At 39.4% G+C, this 13,607-nt stretch overlaps 2 protein-coding genes across 2 annotated transcripts in view; both read left to right on the top strand.

Moving 5' to 3' along the window:
- The window catches only part of LOC129799208 (vacuolar protein sorting-associated protein 33A), a 132,732-nt gene that overhangs the window by 56,397 nt on the left and 62,728 nt on the right, over window positions 1–13,607 (top strand). The gene's annotated exons all lie outside the window — the stretch shown is intronic.
- Window positions 1,546–13,607, top strand: part of LOC129799202 (neurobeachin-like protein 1) — a 68,044-nt gene continuing 55,982 nt past the window's right edge. Inside the window, exons 1-5 of the mRNA XM_055842890.1 lie at window positions 1,546–1,783; window positions 1,868–2,065; window positions 2,147–4,938; window positions 8,546–10,125; window positions 13,416–13,603. Of these exons, the coding sequence (XP_055698865.1) occupies window positions 1,733–1,783; window positions 1,868–2,065; window positions 2,147–4,938; window positions 8,546–10,125; window positions 13,416–13,603 (4,809 nt within the window). The 5' untranslated portion in view covers window positions 1,546–1,732. The remainder of the gene's footprint in view (window positions 1,784–1,867; window positions 2,066–2,146; window positions 4,939–8,545; window positions 10,126–13,415; window positions 13,604–13,607) is intronic.

The raw sequence follows: 13,607 nt of genomic DNA, 5'->3' as shown, positions 1-13,607 counted from the left end.
TCTCTAAGAAAACTCAGTTGTTTTCCAAGTTCTATCGAGTACTTTTTATAAAGTCAATACCCATAAGTATCCTATAGACCGCATAAAATTGTAATACACTATCGTGATTTTTTGGAATACTGTCTCAAAGTCAAAACATGAAAAAGTGTCCTAAATGCCCCCGGTCTCCCCTACAGTGTAAATAAAAGCTTTTAGGGAGAGAAAAATTAGTTTGTTTATCTATATCTTAGCTTTTAAATCATTTTCCAGATATGTTGGCAATTTATTAATGCCTTTTATAAAAAGAAAAATAAAACTGAAATAAAAATTTCTTCTGAAAACTTGCCAACAGAAAGTTACGACAAATGCTGATTTAACTGACGGGAGCAAAGCTTGCGTCTCGACCGTCACGATTATTACGCTTATGATTTCTCTATGAACATTTATTTCAATTTGATTTTTATTCCTTTTACACTTTTCATCGATTTTAGTCCTTTTTACAGAAAAGCTTTGCAATTGTTTGCTAATTGTCTGTTAAGATGTGACATTTTGACAAACTTTTTACAAACAAAATACAAGCCTTATAGGGTAAGTGTGCCAAATTTCGGCATAGTTGCATGAAAGCACCAAAGTCTCAAGTTTGAAATGTAATATCTTTAATAGAAATTAATTTTTTCATTCCTTCTACTTATGGAGTGTTGCTTAGAACTTTGTAGACAGTTTATTGTGTTTATTTACTTTAAAATCATTCTTAATTTTAAAATGAATAAAAATGTAGACATAGCTTTGGTGGCCTATTTCGGCCAGCTTCATTCTCATAGTTCCTTGCCCTTCGGCAATTCTTCAAATGTCTTTTTCACGTTATCTCGTTTATCGAAGCTACATTTTTTGTTATTCTTTTGCATTGTATAATCTCTAGAGTACGTAAAATCTAAAAGTTCATGGAAATTCGAGGAACAAAAAAGGTGGCTTGAATTGTAAGCTGGCCGGAATTTGGCACACTTACCCTATGCTTTGAGAGCTTTCAGCAGACTGATAACGCAACATTGCTCCTGTAATTTCCTTTATCAAAGTTTCATCTTTCTCCTTTTAGCGTTTGTGCAACAAAATCCGATAAAATGTGCAAAATTAATCAGAGAGATGCATTTGGGTTATCTGATCCACTCCCTTGTCCATTTCTCCTGCATCACACGATGGCGATGAGTGTAAATGAATTGAAAATGACCTATCGACATTTTCCTGTTCGCAAGGGTGGTCTTTTCAGCACCTCATGGGCTAATTTTCCACCACAGGTGTCACACAAACGATGAACTTCTCTCTGCTGGCACTCATCCAAGTGCCCCCTCTGAAAGTTCAGCGGCAGCCCAGAGAGAATTACCACTAATTGCAGATATATTCTCACTATCCACGCGAGAATGTTTGCTCTAAAAATAATTAGCCTATTGATTTTGTGCATTCCATTGTGCATGAGCTTGCAGTTTTGGCGCGCATTTCCCCTTTGGGACAGAGCTTTGGGACATTGGGACAGTGTGGAAGTGTCTGAGGAAAGCTCCAGCGGATAATTCCATGGCAATGCGTCAAAGTCAGCTGACTCAGTGAAAAAAATTCAACCTGTCGGTGTTTTTCTTTAGTGTTTTCAGTGTTGTATTTTCTTACTTTTCTCCCTTCCGCGGAATGCAAATAACATGAAAATCTGTTAGTTTTCCGCGGTAAATGTTGTAGTGTTTTGAGTGATTGTGCGCCATGATCCAGGATGGAAACCAAGAAGGATATCTACAATCTCTGGATTCAGTACACAACAAAGGTGAGTTTTGGGGGCTTTTCCAGTGGCGCGGGGGGATTTCGGTGGTTCCCGGCACCAGATAAGTAATGCGGTGTGGCATTCCAGAACGATGAGGTGTTCTTTCGGCAATTTATCCGTGGATTTGTGGCCATTTGGCGGGAACAGCTTCACCTGGAGCTGGAGTCTATGCCATCTCCGTCAGAGATTAAGCCTGACTCTGGGCCACATATCAAAAGGCTGCCAGAGGAGCTACTGCCGGCTATTCAGAAGTTCCTCATAATTGCCAAGAGCGATGGCGAGAAGGTGAGAGAAGTGGCTTCGATGAGAAGTTATCCGTGAAGGTCAGTTTTCTCTTTTTTTCTTTTTTTTTGGGCGGGAATACAGAGAATCCTGCAAGATGATGAAATCTCCGACACTACACTTCTCTTTGAGTGTCTGACCATCATTTGTCGTCACTTTGATAATATTGCCCAAGTGGCGAGGTCGAATTTCGTGTCTGTGGGCGTGGAGATTGTTTCAGGGGTCCTCAAGTGGTCAAAGAGGGAAGGGTATGAGTTAGTTAGGGGCGTCCGGATGTTAGTTAAAACCTTCAGTGGGTTTCTGGAGGTGATTTTTGATCCTTTCCTCACATGGAGGCACTTTGTCAATACAGATCTCTATGAGATCTCCCATCATCCCAATATCCAGCTCAATTCTGAGATCATCCCCTTTATCTATGGATGCTTTGAGGATGGAACGCTCACGAGTGATTCCCTGAATATTCTCGGTGGAGTCATTGGGGGCTCTCAAGCCAATGCCCAGAGGGCTGTTTGTCCGGCCACAGTGAAGATTATTGTGAGCCTGATCTCGAGCTGGGAATGCGAAATGAACCTCCGGAGAGTAGCTCTGAAGTGTTTCAATTTGATGGTTATTGTCCTGCTCAAAGCCACTCCTGAGACCAGGCAAATTGAACTGACCACAGTCATGCAGCACTACCATGAATCCATTGTGCTCCTCCTCAAGACCAAACACTTCCTCCGGAAGTCTCAGGGGGAAGTCTTTGAGATCACTGATGAAGGAGATTCCCCAATTGATGTTTCTGCCCTGTATGCCTTGATAGACAATCTCCGGAGCTTGCTCCAGGAGCCCACTGTCCGGGTAAATGTCTGCAAAATCATGATAGACAACAATATCCTCAATATCCTGATTGGTGTGCCAAATATCATTGAGGCCTGGGATGTGGACAGGCAGGGCTTGATGGTGACCTGTGTGAGAGTCCTGCGGCACATTTGCTGGGCATCTCAGCACAGAGTCACCAAAATGGCCACGGAAAAACTCTTCCGGGGCCTCCGGCTCAACGGGAAGCCCTCACGGGATCTCGTAGCTGAGCTGATTGACTTCACAGAAGCCCTCAATGATGAGCTCTTTATCAATTGCAACGTCATGCGGGAGATAATCGCATGGCTGGGAGATTTCGGGGAGAAGGAACAGCAATTCGCTGTGAAACTCCTCCTAGACATTTGCACAAAGAACACCACGAGGAAGATCCTGGCCTGTGAGAACCGGACCATCGAGGGGATTTGCGAAAGCCTAAGGAGATTCCAAAGACTCTCTCCGGAAGCAATTTCCGACATGATCCGGATGATTGAGGAATTGGGAAAGTACACAATTCACCCGGTGGAAGTGAAGAAGATTTTCCATCTCCTCCGGGAGGATCTCAAATTCCCCCAGAGATTCGATCTCCTCGAGGCAATGCTCAACATCTCAGTCCACTGCGCCGGGAATCAATCAGACACCAGATACTTCTGGAATATCCAGAAAAATGACGAAGGGATCACTGTGCAGGACGTGGAAGCGTGGTCAGTGACAAATCCACCCAATGGATTTGTCTTCCACGCCACCATTAATCTCGAAAGGCTCCAGGGTGATTCTGGTCAGAATAATCCCGGAGAACTCAATGCCAAGGCCTATCGGAGATTTTTGCTGTGTCTACTGAGTAGCCAGGGAACGGGCTTTGAGATTTTTGTCAATCATTCAGGAGCTCTCACTCTAGCAGCGCTCACGAAGAAGGAATACCACACGGTGACGTCAAATGAGGCTAGACTCTGCGATGGCCAGTGGCACTCAGTGATAGTTTCCGTTGTGCCATCCAAGAGGCCCTTCTCCTACTTCCAGATCACCATGTACCGGGATCAGGAGATTCTCCTCAGTACATCCCTGAAAATTGGCAATCACCATGAAAAATTCACATTCTGCACCATTGGAGCCCCAGTAAGTCAGCTCCAGGAGACTCCAGTTCCGGAACTCGAAGATTCCCGTGATAACAGCAACACCATGAAGGGACTCTTCCCTTCGCTCTTTGAAAAAGCACGCACCCAAGCTCCCAATTACTTCACTCTGCCCCTCAAGGGCTTCTCATCGCAAGATCCAACGACCAAGTGCATAGCCCTGGGACTCCAGGAAAGTGTCTTTGGGAGTCAGATCTGCCTCCGGGGTCAAATGGGATGTGCCCTTCTGGCAGAATCTGGCTACCATCTCAAAAATATCCTGGAAGCTGGACCAAAAGTTACCTCAATCTTCTCCCAGGAGAGTGAAACTACCGATGCAGCCACTTCCAAAGTGGTCTTCTGCTTCTCCCCATCTGCATGCTGTGATAGTGTCTGCGTGGATTTATCCCTGGGGAAGAAGTACACAGGACACACTGTGGCCAAATTCCACCATGTGATAGCAATCCAAAGTGCTGTCAGAAGCATTGGAGGAATTGAAAACTTCCTGCCGCTTCTGGAGTGCTTCAGGGAGTCCCAGGACTGGATTTCCGAAGAAACTGATCGAGCCTCGACTGAATCTCCCGGAGATGCAAAAAACCTCAAGAATCCCATTGCCTATCTCTTGATTCTCATGCGCTACTACGTCACCAGCGACAGCCTCCAGGACAATTTTGAGAATATCGCCCTGGCAGGATCCATGGTGACTCAATGTGACCCTACCCTCCTCGACGTTCACGTTCTCGTGGCCCTGCAGATTCTCATTGAAACAGTGCAGCAAAAGCACGATGGGGACAGTGTGCCAATTCTCGATGCCCTCTACGAGCATTTGCTGTTCAACTTCAGGATCTGGTCCAGGGCTTCGTTTCAGATCATCATAGGGCATACGCAGTACCTTCAGACACTCGTCAAGACCAAACGGAAATACCTGAGGTGAGTTTTATTTTTATTTATTTTTTTTTTTTTTAGGGTTTTTTATTTCGGGCGTCATTAAATATGAAAAGAAGTCTGATTGCTAAAATAGCCTTGAATGAGCATAGAAGAAAATGTAATGACTTCAATACGTCTCCAGTGCGTTAAAAGGAAAGATACAATTGTGCTTCACGAATTTCTTTAATTTCATTAACCCTCTATTGACAACTTTCTAGTTAGATAATTTTTGTAGGCTACATTTCATGCAAATTGATATACAGCTAGCGCCTCTATGATCAAAATAACAAATAATGTTTTAAAAGTTTTAAAAGGCTCTAGAGAGCGAATTTCTCAATCGAATCCTTTCATTTTTAGACACGTTGGAAAGGTTTTGGAATTCCTAAGAATCCTGAACCGAGTTCAGTCAACTTTTACAACGATATTTTTCCTTGCAAATTTTGCAGATTTTTTTACTGTTCATTTGATTTTTCTCACAAAATTATTATACGACAGCAATTAGCCAATTTGTGCTCTGAAAAGTAATGTCAGGTAGACTATAAATGAGGGCAATAAATCAATTTTAAACAATTAAAAAAATATTATCGCTGTAAATATTATTTTTGTTATGTGTGCTTTGAGGTATACTCCTATTCAGATTTTATAAATCAATGGAACTGTAAAAGCAGTTTAACTAAAAATTAAATTGAGTAAATTGAGAAAGGGATAAGAACACTGAGAGAGAGCATTGCGCAAAGCGTCCCAGCTTTGCGCAATGCTCAAACTCATTTCTTAGATTCTATACTCCAAAAGCAGTTCTACAACATTTACCTAAAGATCTTTAGATATCCAATTCATTGGGTTGAGTATAGTGATCATGATCATGAATTCAAAGACATCACAATATTTTTTAAATGCGCAACCGATTTAAACGATTTGAACGGATTATATAAAGACTGTAGAAATCGCCTAAACAACTCAAGGGTAAGGCAATTTAATTTCGGATAAAAATGAGTTATCGGTTTATTACTTGTTCATTACCGATTGGAATCAGTTCAGGTTTGTCAAGAATTCCAATGCCTTTTCAACGAGCCCAAATATGATATCATTCGGTTAAATAACTCAAAAACTCCATTACGCATCGGGCTGAAATTTTAATATATTGTAGCCGCAGATTATACCTATTGAACGAAAAATACTTAAATCGATCGATAAACCCTGATCCGAGCTATAAGGGGTCAAAGTTCGAAAATTGCTCAGCCTCTATCTCCGGTTCTAATTAACATTTTAACTTAAATTTTGGGTTTTTAGTTTCGTCTCGATGAGCACTTTCAGATGCAAGTTCAAAAAGTCACCACAGGTGGCGCTGCGATAGCCTCAAAATTAATCAAAATTCAAACTCATTTTTCTCAAAAACGCCATAGGGGGAAGTGGGGCACCTTTGAAATTGAGATTTTTCTCCTAGGTTTAAGTGGAACTGAGCCATATTATAATTTATATTAGCTTCCCAATCTGCTTGTGCAACTAAATTATACCACGATAAGGCTGAATTTTATTTAAAAATATGTGAAAAATCCCAATTTCAAAGGCTTACCGGGCTTACCAGTGATTTTCCTTTTGATTGTCTTCCGGAAAGTTTATTATGCAGGATCATTCTGGGCACTTCATCATACTTAACAGACGTTTTTTAAAGAAATCACCTGCCGTCATGGCATCCAGCACATTTTTCAATCCTTCCTCTGAATATTGCAGTTTCTAAGACAACCTTCAAGATATTTAACGTTGATAAAATGCAAAATTCACATTGCATTGGGGATATTCGTTTTTCCAACAAAAACGTAACCTACTGCTCGCGAAAATGACATCGAAATGCGATGAAATATGGCCGATGAGATCTGTACTTGGGACAAAACGTACTTGTTCTCAATTAACAAATTAATTCTGATAATACGTAGCGAGACAATTAAAAAGTGTTCGGATGCTAAAAGTAGAATAATTGAGTAGTATTTTTTTGATTGAGACAGATTCGTAAATCATTTAAATAAGGTATAATTCCTTATTTTGTGTCACTGAAATTCCAGTATAAAACCATAAGAATTTGAGAAATGGCTACTTTTTGATTAAGACTCCGATACAGTGATTCAATAAATTAGACGAATGATTTTTCTTAAAAAGTCTACGAAAAAGTTTATTCAGAAGATTACATATGAACAAACGCAATACATTTTGCATCAGATTATTGGTAAAACGTAGTTAGTAATTTTTAAATATTCATTTTACCTTGGTGATCGATATATTCTGCAAGCTGTCCGATACAAGATGCATGATCGATATGTGCTTCTCTTACCTTATGAATTTTACAAAAAGTGGCGTGGGTTCGCTGTGGTTACAATATAACCGGAGATATGAGGGGTCAAATTTCACGAAATTTAAAACGCCATATATCCGGTTCTATTTGACCGATTTTGACGTATGAGGGCGCAAAATGGGTACCGCAAAGAACTACAACTTTCTAGAACATTTTAACTTCATAGGGCCAACGCTAGAGGCGCCACAGTCGAAAAACCAATTTTCATATTTACATCCTAGATATTTTGATTTAAATAAAAAGTTTGCAATTTTTCAGAAATTTTATTCCAAATTTCTGTATAAACCTCTCATCTTTAGTTCCAAATCGATTTTGCATACAGTCCGAGTTTGCTCACGTTAAGAATCTCACCTGAAAAAGCTGATCTAAGCTTATCACTAGCTTTTCATAATCCCATTATATATAAATTCCTTATATGCATAATCCCGGGACTTCCTGTATTATGAGATCTAGAGGCCAAACGATTCGAGATAGCGACTTGGCGTTTTCAGACACCCTCTCAAAAGTCAACTCTGTGTTTTTAGTATGGGATTAATTCCCATTTGTCCTTCAAAATCATGATTATGGAATAGGGAAGTGTGGTAGCCTCCGGAAGTCTCAAGCTTCGGACAAGCCATTTTTTTCTTCTTAATAAATTTGAGCCATTAGCTCTTTTTATTTAAGGTCTTTTATAGTTCTGAATATGTCCAGGACTACATATTTAGTTCACATTACAGTAAGTTAGGGGTCATACAGGGTTAAGTAATTTTCCCATTTGGGAAGTACAAAGCCATTCAAGCTTTTTGGAAAGGCGTAATAAATAAATAAACTTATTCTCCCTGAAATGTTGCTTTTAAAATCGTTTTGTTTTAATTACATTGAGCTCTAAAAGCCACCCAATTCTGGAAAGTTTCTCCGGAATCAGCAAACTTTTAATACCCTTTAATTGCTTGGCAAAATTACCAAATAAATATTCGTGATTGCAATCATACTGACTTCCAGTGGCTTCAGAGCTCCGAAGCACTGACCTAATTATTCATTTGGCTTTTTTTTTCATTGTGAAGTTTCAGCATAAATTGAAAGTGAACACACCTCTATGTTGAGCAAAGAGACAAGAATATAATTAGGTTTGGGTGATTTTTTTTTTAAATGAAAGACCCAGAGTGTAGATTTTGTCTCAAGACAAACAGACAAGAGATAGTGGGGATTTTTTTTTCTCGCTACAAGTCAAAACGCGTTAGAAGTGACTAATCACTTATCAAAGCCCTAATCTTTGGTTTGCAGGAAAAAGTATGGAATCCAATTTATTCTCGATACAATCCGATTGTACTTTATCACACCGAATAACATTCCGTTGGACGATGCAAAGTCCATTCGAATAGCTCTTCTGGACATTGTAAAGTACTACATTCAGAAGGAGATTAGTATTAAGGAGGTGGATATATTTGTGAATTTCCTGGCCACGGGGAAGAATGAGGAGGTTCTGATTGAAGTTTTGGAACTTTTGACGAATCATATGGAGGCAAATTGCAAAGATCAGATTTTTTTGTTGATCCTGGAGCCACAGACAGCTGAATTGCTGTACTGTATGCTCCTGGAGAGGACGTTCTCGGTGAACCTCCATAGTGCTGTACTTAAATTGATTTGGTGCCTTTTGACGACAAAATGGGTCTCGCAGAGGCACAAAAGTTACCTGACCTTGCAGAATAAGTCAGTCAAGGGGCAGAGTCTCTATCCGGGATTCCTCACGTACATTTTGTCCGTGAGGCTTGAAGATGAAATTCTGCTGAGTCTGGCAGAACAGATGCTCTCGAGTAATTCTGAATCTGGATACTGTGGCATTGTGTACTTAATAAATAATCTTCAGTATCGGGATTTGAGCCTGAAGCTGGAGATTAGCAAGAAGCTCATCACGACGGTCTTCACGAAGCAAAATTCACCAAGTCTCATTGCCCAGCAAACGGCCTGGCAGCAGGCTTTTATGAAGCTTCTCGTGAAGAAGTCTATCAAAATGGATATGGGCAGTTCCGAGGTGGACTTTATCAGTTTCGACGATAAGACTCCTGTGGAGAATCGAGAGATTAACTTCGATGAGAATTTCTCTCTGTCAGAAGCCGTAGATGCCATGGAACACTTTGAAAATGATGACTTGAGCCTTCATTCAACCAGTACAGTCAGCGATATCCATTCCCTGGCTTCTCCAACCCTCTCAGCCAGAGTTCCATCGGATCCTCCCTCCACAGTGGGCACAGTGCTCCCGGACATGGAGAGTACAGTGAGTGAGGATGAACAGCTAGTGTACAATATCACAAATATTGTTTTCACAATTCTCTGGCGCGGCATTCCCGACAAAAAGCAATCGTCAAAGGCAGAAGGAGAAATAATAGCAGCAGTGAATTTCCTAGCTCTCACAAATGAGCTCTTCTGCTCCCATCTGATCCTCCGGCTGAGACTTCTGGAAATGACTGTTCAGGCATGCCTCATTGAAATTGGCGAGGGAGGCACGCAAAATCTCGTCCATCAGGAATACTGTGCTCAAGTTCTGCGAATGGTTTATGATTTGGTGGTGCTCGATCAGAACAAGGAAGACCTCAAGAAGTGCTCAACGAAACTTCTCGATGGTGTTTTGGCTCTGCTCGATGCTCTCATGGTGTTCCAGAGGAATCCAGTTGATGACTGGATGGAGCTGAAGAGAGTAAGCCTAGGATTGCTGCTACAGTGCTCTCACAGTTCAGATCCGGCTATTGTGGCTATGGCTACAGCAAAGCTTCACTACATCCTCCAATGTAGACACCCCAAAGATGCAGAGGAAGTGGCTTATCTGGTCTTTAGGCTCAACAGTGCTCTTGAAAATGCCATAGACGGTAAGTTTAATTTTTATCCAAAAATTTTAAAGCACAAATGACCCAATTTCCAGGTAAATTTTGGAATTCCGGACACTTAAGAACAAGTTCAACTTCAGATGAATTTTTAAGCCCAATAGCGTAACTGTATCAAATTTCGGCCAGCTTGCAATTTCGTCCACTTATTTTTTTCCTCAAATTTTCATGAATTCTTAGTTTCTGCATGCTCTAAAAATTACACAATTCAAAAGAAAAAACAAAAAATGTCGTTTCTGCAAACGAGATTATGTTAAAAACACTTTGGAAGAATTCGGAAAGGGCAAAGAACTATGAGAATCAAAGTTGGCCGAAATATTACTCAAAAATGTGTATATTAGATTAGATTCTTAACAATTCCACTTACTGTAATCCTAACCAAATTTCATGTCCTCCGATCGGGCTCAAACTTGGCCAAAATGGATGGCTAAGTAACGTTCCCGGTCGTCCGTGCGGCCGCTCTTTTGAGCTTAACATCTCTTAAACTAAAAAAGATATCGACCTGCGGTTTTCGGCAAAGGTTATATATCGGGTGAAAATTGCAACTTGGTGCATTGATATCCCACCCCCCACCCCTCCTTCCGCCATTTTGAAAACCCCCCTTTTTTATTTTCTCAACAGCTCCTATGGCATCGATCCGGCTCAAATTTTAGTATGTTATAGCTGCAGCTATAACATACTAAGGCCCATGGGCCTTAGAGCTTCCGATCAATACGAAACTTAAAGTCTCTGACGTCCCTAACCCGAGAGAAAAAAAAGAGGGTGCGATTAAATTTTTTTCCTCAGAACTTTAGCATTTTTTATGTGTAAAAATATATCAACATTTTTTAATGTTAATTTTACACCTTTTTAAGGGTAAAATTAACATGAAAAGGGTAACTTTAACCCCTAATACACCAAAAAAGGGTAATATTTACACCGATTTTGGATCAATACTGCAGGGTAAAATTAACATTTCCGGAATGTTATTTTAACTTTTTCGTATTTTTCCCAGTGAAGGGTCAAAAAACATTTCTTAAAATGGCCATAACTCCGGTTCTAATTGTCAGAATTTAAAAAGTGAGGGCATTTTGAAAAGCTCTCGTGAAATACCACTTCCCCTTCTTACATCGGAAATTCATAAAACCACCGCTAGGGGCGTTATTATTGAAAAGGAGTTGGTGCTGCGATTCAAAATTCATCAAAATTCAAACTGATTTTTCTTAAAAACGCCATATTGGGCTTTTTGATCAAATTTTAGAGTATTGTAATCTAGGCAATAAAGTTTACAAAAAGTGGCGTGGGTTCGCTGTGGTTACAGTAAAACCGAAGATACGAGGGGTCTAAGTTCACAAAATTCAAAACACCATATCTCTGGTTCTATTTGACCGATTTTGACGAGTAGGGACTCAAACAAAAGATCTCACAAAATGCTACAACTTTCTAGAATATTTTAACTTAATGGGACCAACACCAGGGGCGCTACAGCCGAAAAACCAATTTCAATATCACATAACCTCAATTATCTCGACTGTCGCTGAACCGATTTTGATGATTACTTCGACATAATTGTAGAGGACATTTGTGTATATTTTAACCATACATCATTTTCCGCTAAGACCACGCTATCTCTCCGATTTTGTCGTTTAGTGTGAAAAAATTGATTTCTCCCATAATTACGCTTTGAAACCACTCAGATGCCAATTTGACTGCTTCTACTTGACCAAGACACTTAAAATAGGGTTTTAAATGCAAAGTTTCATAAAATACAACAATTCTTTGATATAGTTGAAGTTCATCAAATGAACACTTGGGGCGCTCTGGGCGAAAAAATGAGTTCACAAACAAACAACCTCGATTATCTCGGCTTCTGAGTAATCGATGAGATCAAGTTCTACGGCAAAATTATAGCGAATATTCTGGTCTACATTTCACCCAGGGAGGTGACATAAGCTTTCAAAAATGCGACCGGTTTTAGTGTAATTTTTTCCCTGTTTTCGTACACATTTCATGAGATATCTACAAAACTACGTAGGTTGCTAATTTAGGGTTTTCGGTTGCCTCTTCGTTATTAAATTGGCTTTTATCTTGTATAAGTATTTTTTGCTAATTCATTCTACAATGACAGAAAACAGCTACTAAACTCAAAAGTTTTTTCGGCTCGCTAGAAGCATATGGGAAACATAGGAAATGTCATGCCCTTGATTTCACCCATATATCACTTTTCTATCACTCCATCCAAATCCTTGATATTTTGGTTTAAATATAAAATTTGCATAATTTTACGAATTTGATTCAAGATAACTGAATGGCGTCTCCCAACTTCAGCTCTAAATCGAATTTGCATGCATTCCGAGTTAGCCTATGTTAAGAATCTCACCTACATCTGTCTGATTAGGATTATCTGTCCTTTTTAAATGTTTTTAAATGCATAATCTTAATTAATTTATTTGCTCGACTGAAGGTACACTCAAAATGGCCGAAATTGAAAGATGGCCGAAATATGGCACTTATACGAAATATAACCTATACTTTTTTCTATTTTTTATTTTTTTTAAATTCATAATTTTAATTAATTTAGTTGCTTGGCCGAAGTTACACTCAAAATGGCCGAAATTCAAAACAGGCCGAAATATGACACACGTATACCCTATGTTTTTTTTATATTTTTAAATATTTTTAATCCATTAAATCCATAATTTTAATTAATTTAGTTGCTTGACGGAAGGTACACTCAAAATGGCCGAAATTGAAAGCTGGCCGAAATATGACACACATACCCTATGCTGTTTTCTATTTTTTTTTTAAACTTTTTTAAATCCATAAAATCTACAATTTTAATTAATTAAGTTACTTGGCCGAAGTTACACTCAAAGCGGCCAAAATTGAAAGCTGGCCGAAATATAGCACACATCCCCTATACTGTTTTCTATTTTTTTTTTACTTTTTTAAACCTATAAAATCCATAATTTTAATTAATTTTTTTGCTTGGTCGAGGATACAGTCAAAATGGCCGAAATTGAAAGCTGGCCGAAATATGACACACATATATCCTGTTTTTTCTATTTTTAAATGTTTTTAAATCCATAAAATCCACAATTTTAATTAATTAAGTTATTTGGCCGAAGTTACACTCAAAATGGACGAAATTTAAAGCTGGCCGAAATATGGCACACATACCCGATGCATTTTTCTATTTTTTTTCATTGAATGAGATGTTCTAAATATCTAAAAAGCAAAGATTCTGATTGAAGACTCAAGCTTCTTCACCATTGAATTATTTTACTCCCTTTCAGTGGGGAATTCAGAGGAATATTCCTTCCTGATTCCCGTGATGAAAGCCCTGTTGGAAAAATCAGAGCAGATACTGATGCTATCTGTCAATGTTCCGGACCTACCTCCCCTGACGTCTGGTCCGGTCTTTTTCCACGACTTTCAGATGTTCGTGGGTCATAAGCAATGGAGGAGTTTCATCAAAAAGAGGGTGA

This window comes from Phlebotomus papatasi, chromosome 1 (assembly GCF_024763615.1).
Source record: "Phlebotomus papatasi isolate M1 chromosome 1, Ppap_2.1, whole genome shotgun sequence".
Taxonomy (NCBI): domain Eukaryota; kingdom Metazoa; phylum Arthropoda; class Insecta; order Diptera; family Psychodidae; genus Phlebotomus; species Phlebotomus papatasi.
This window is presented reverse-complemented; position numbering and strand designations above follow the sequence as displayed.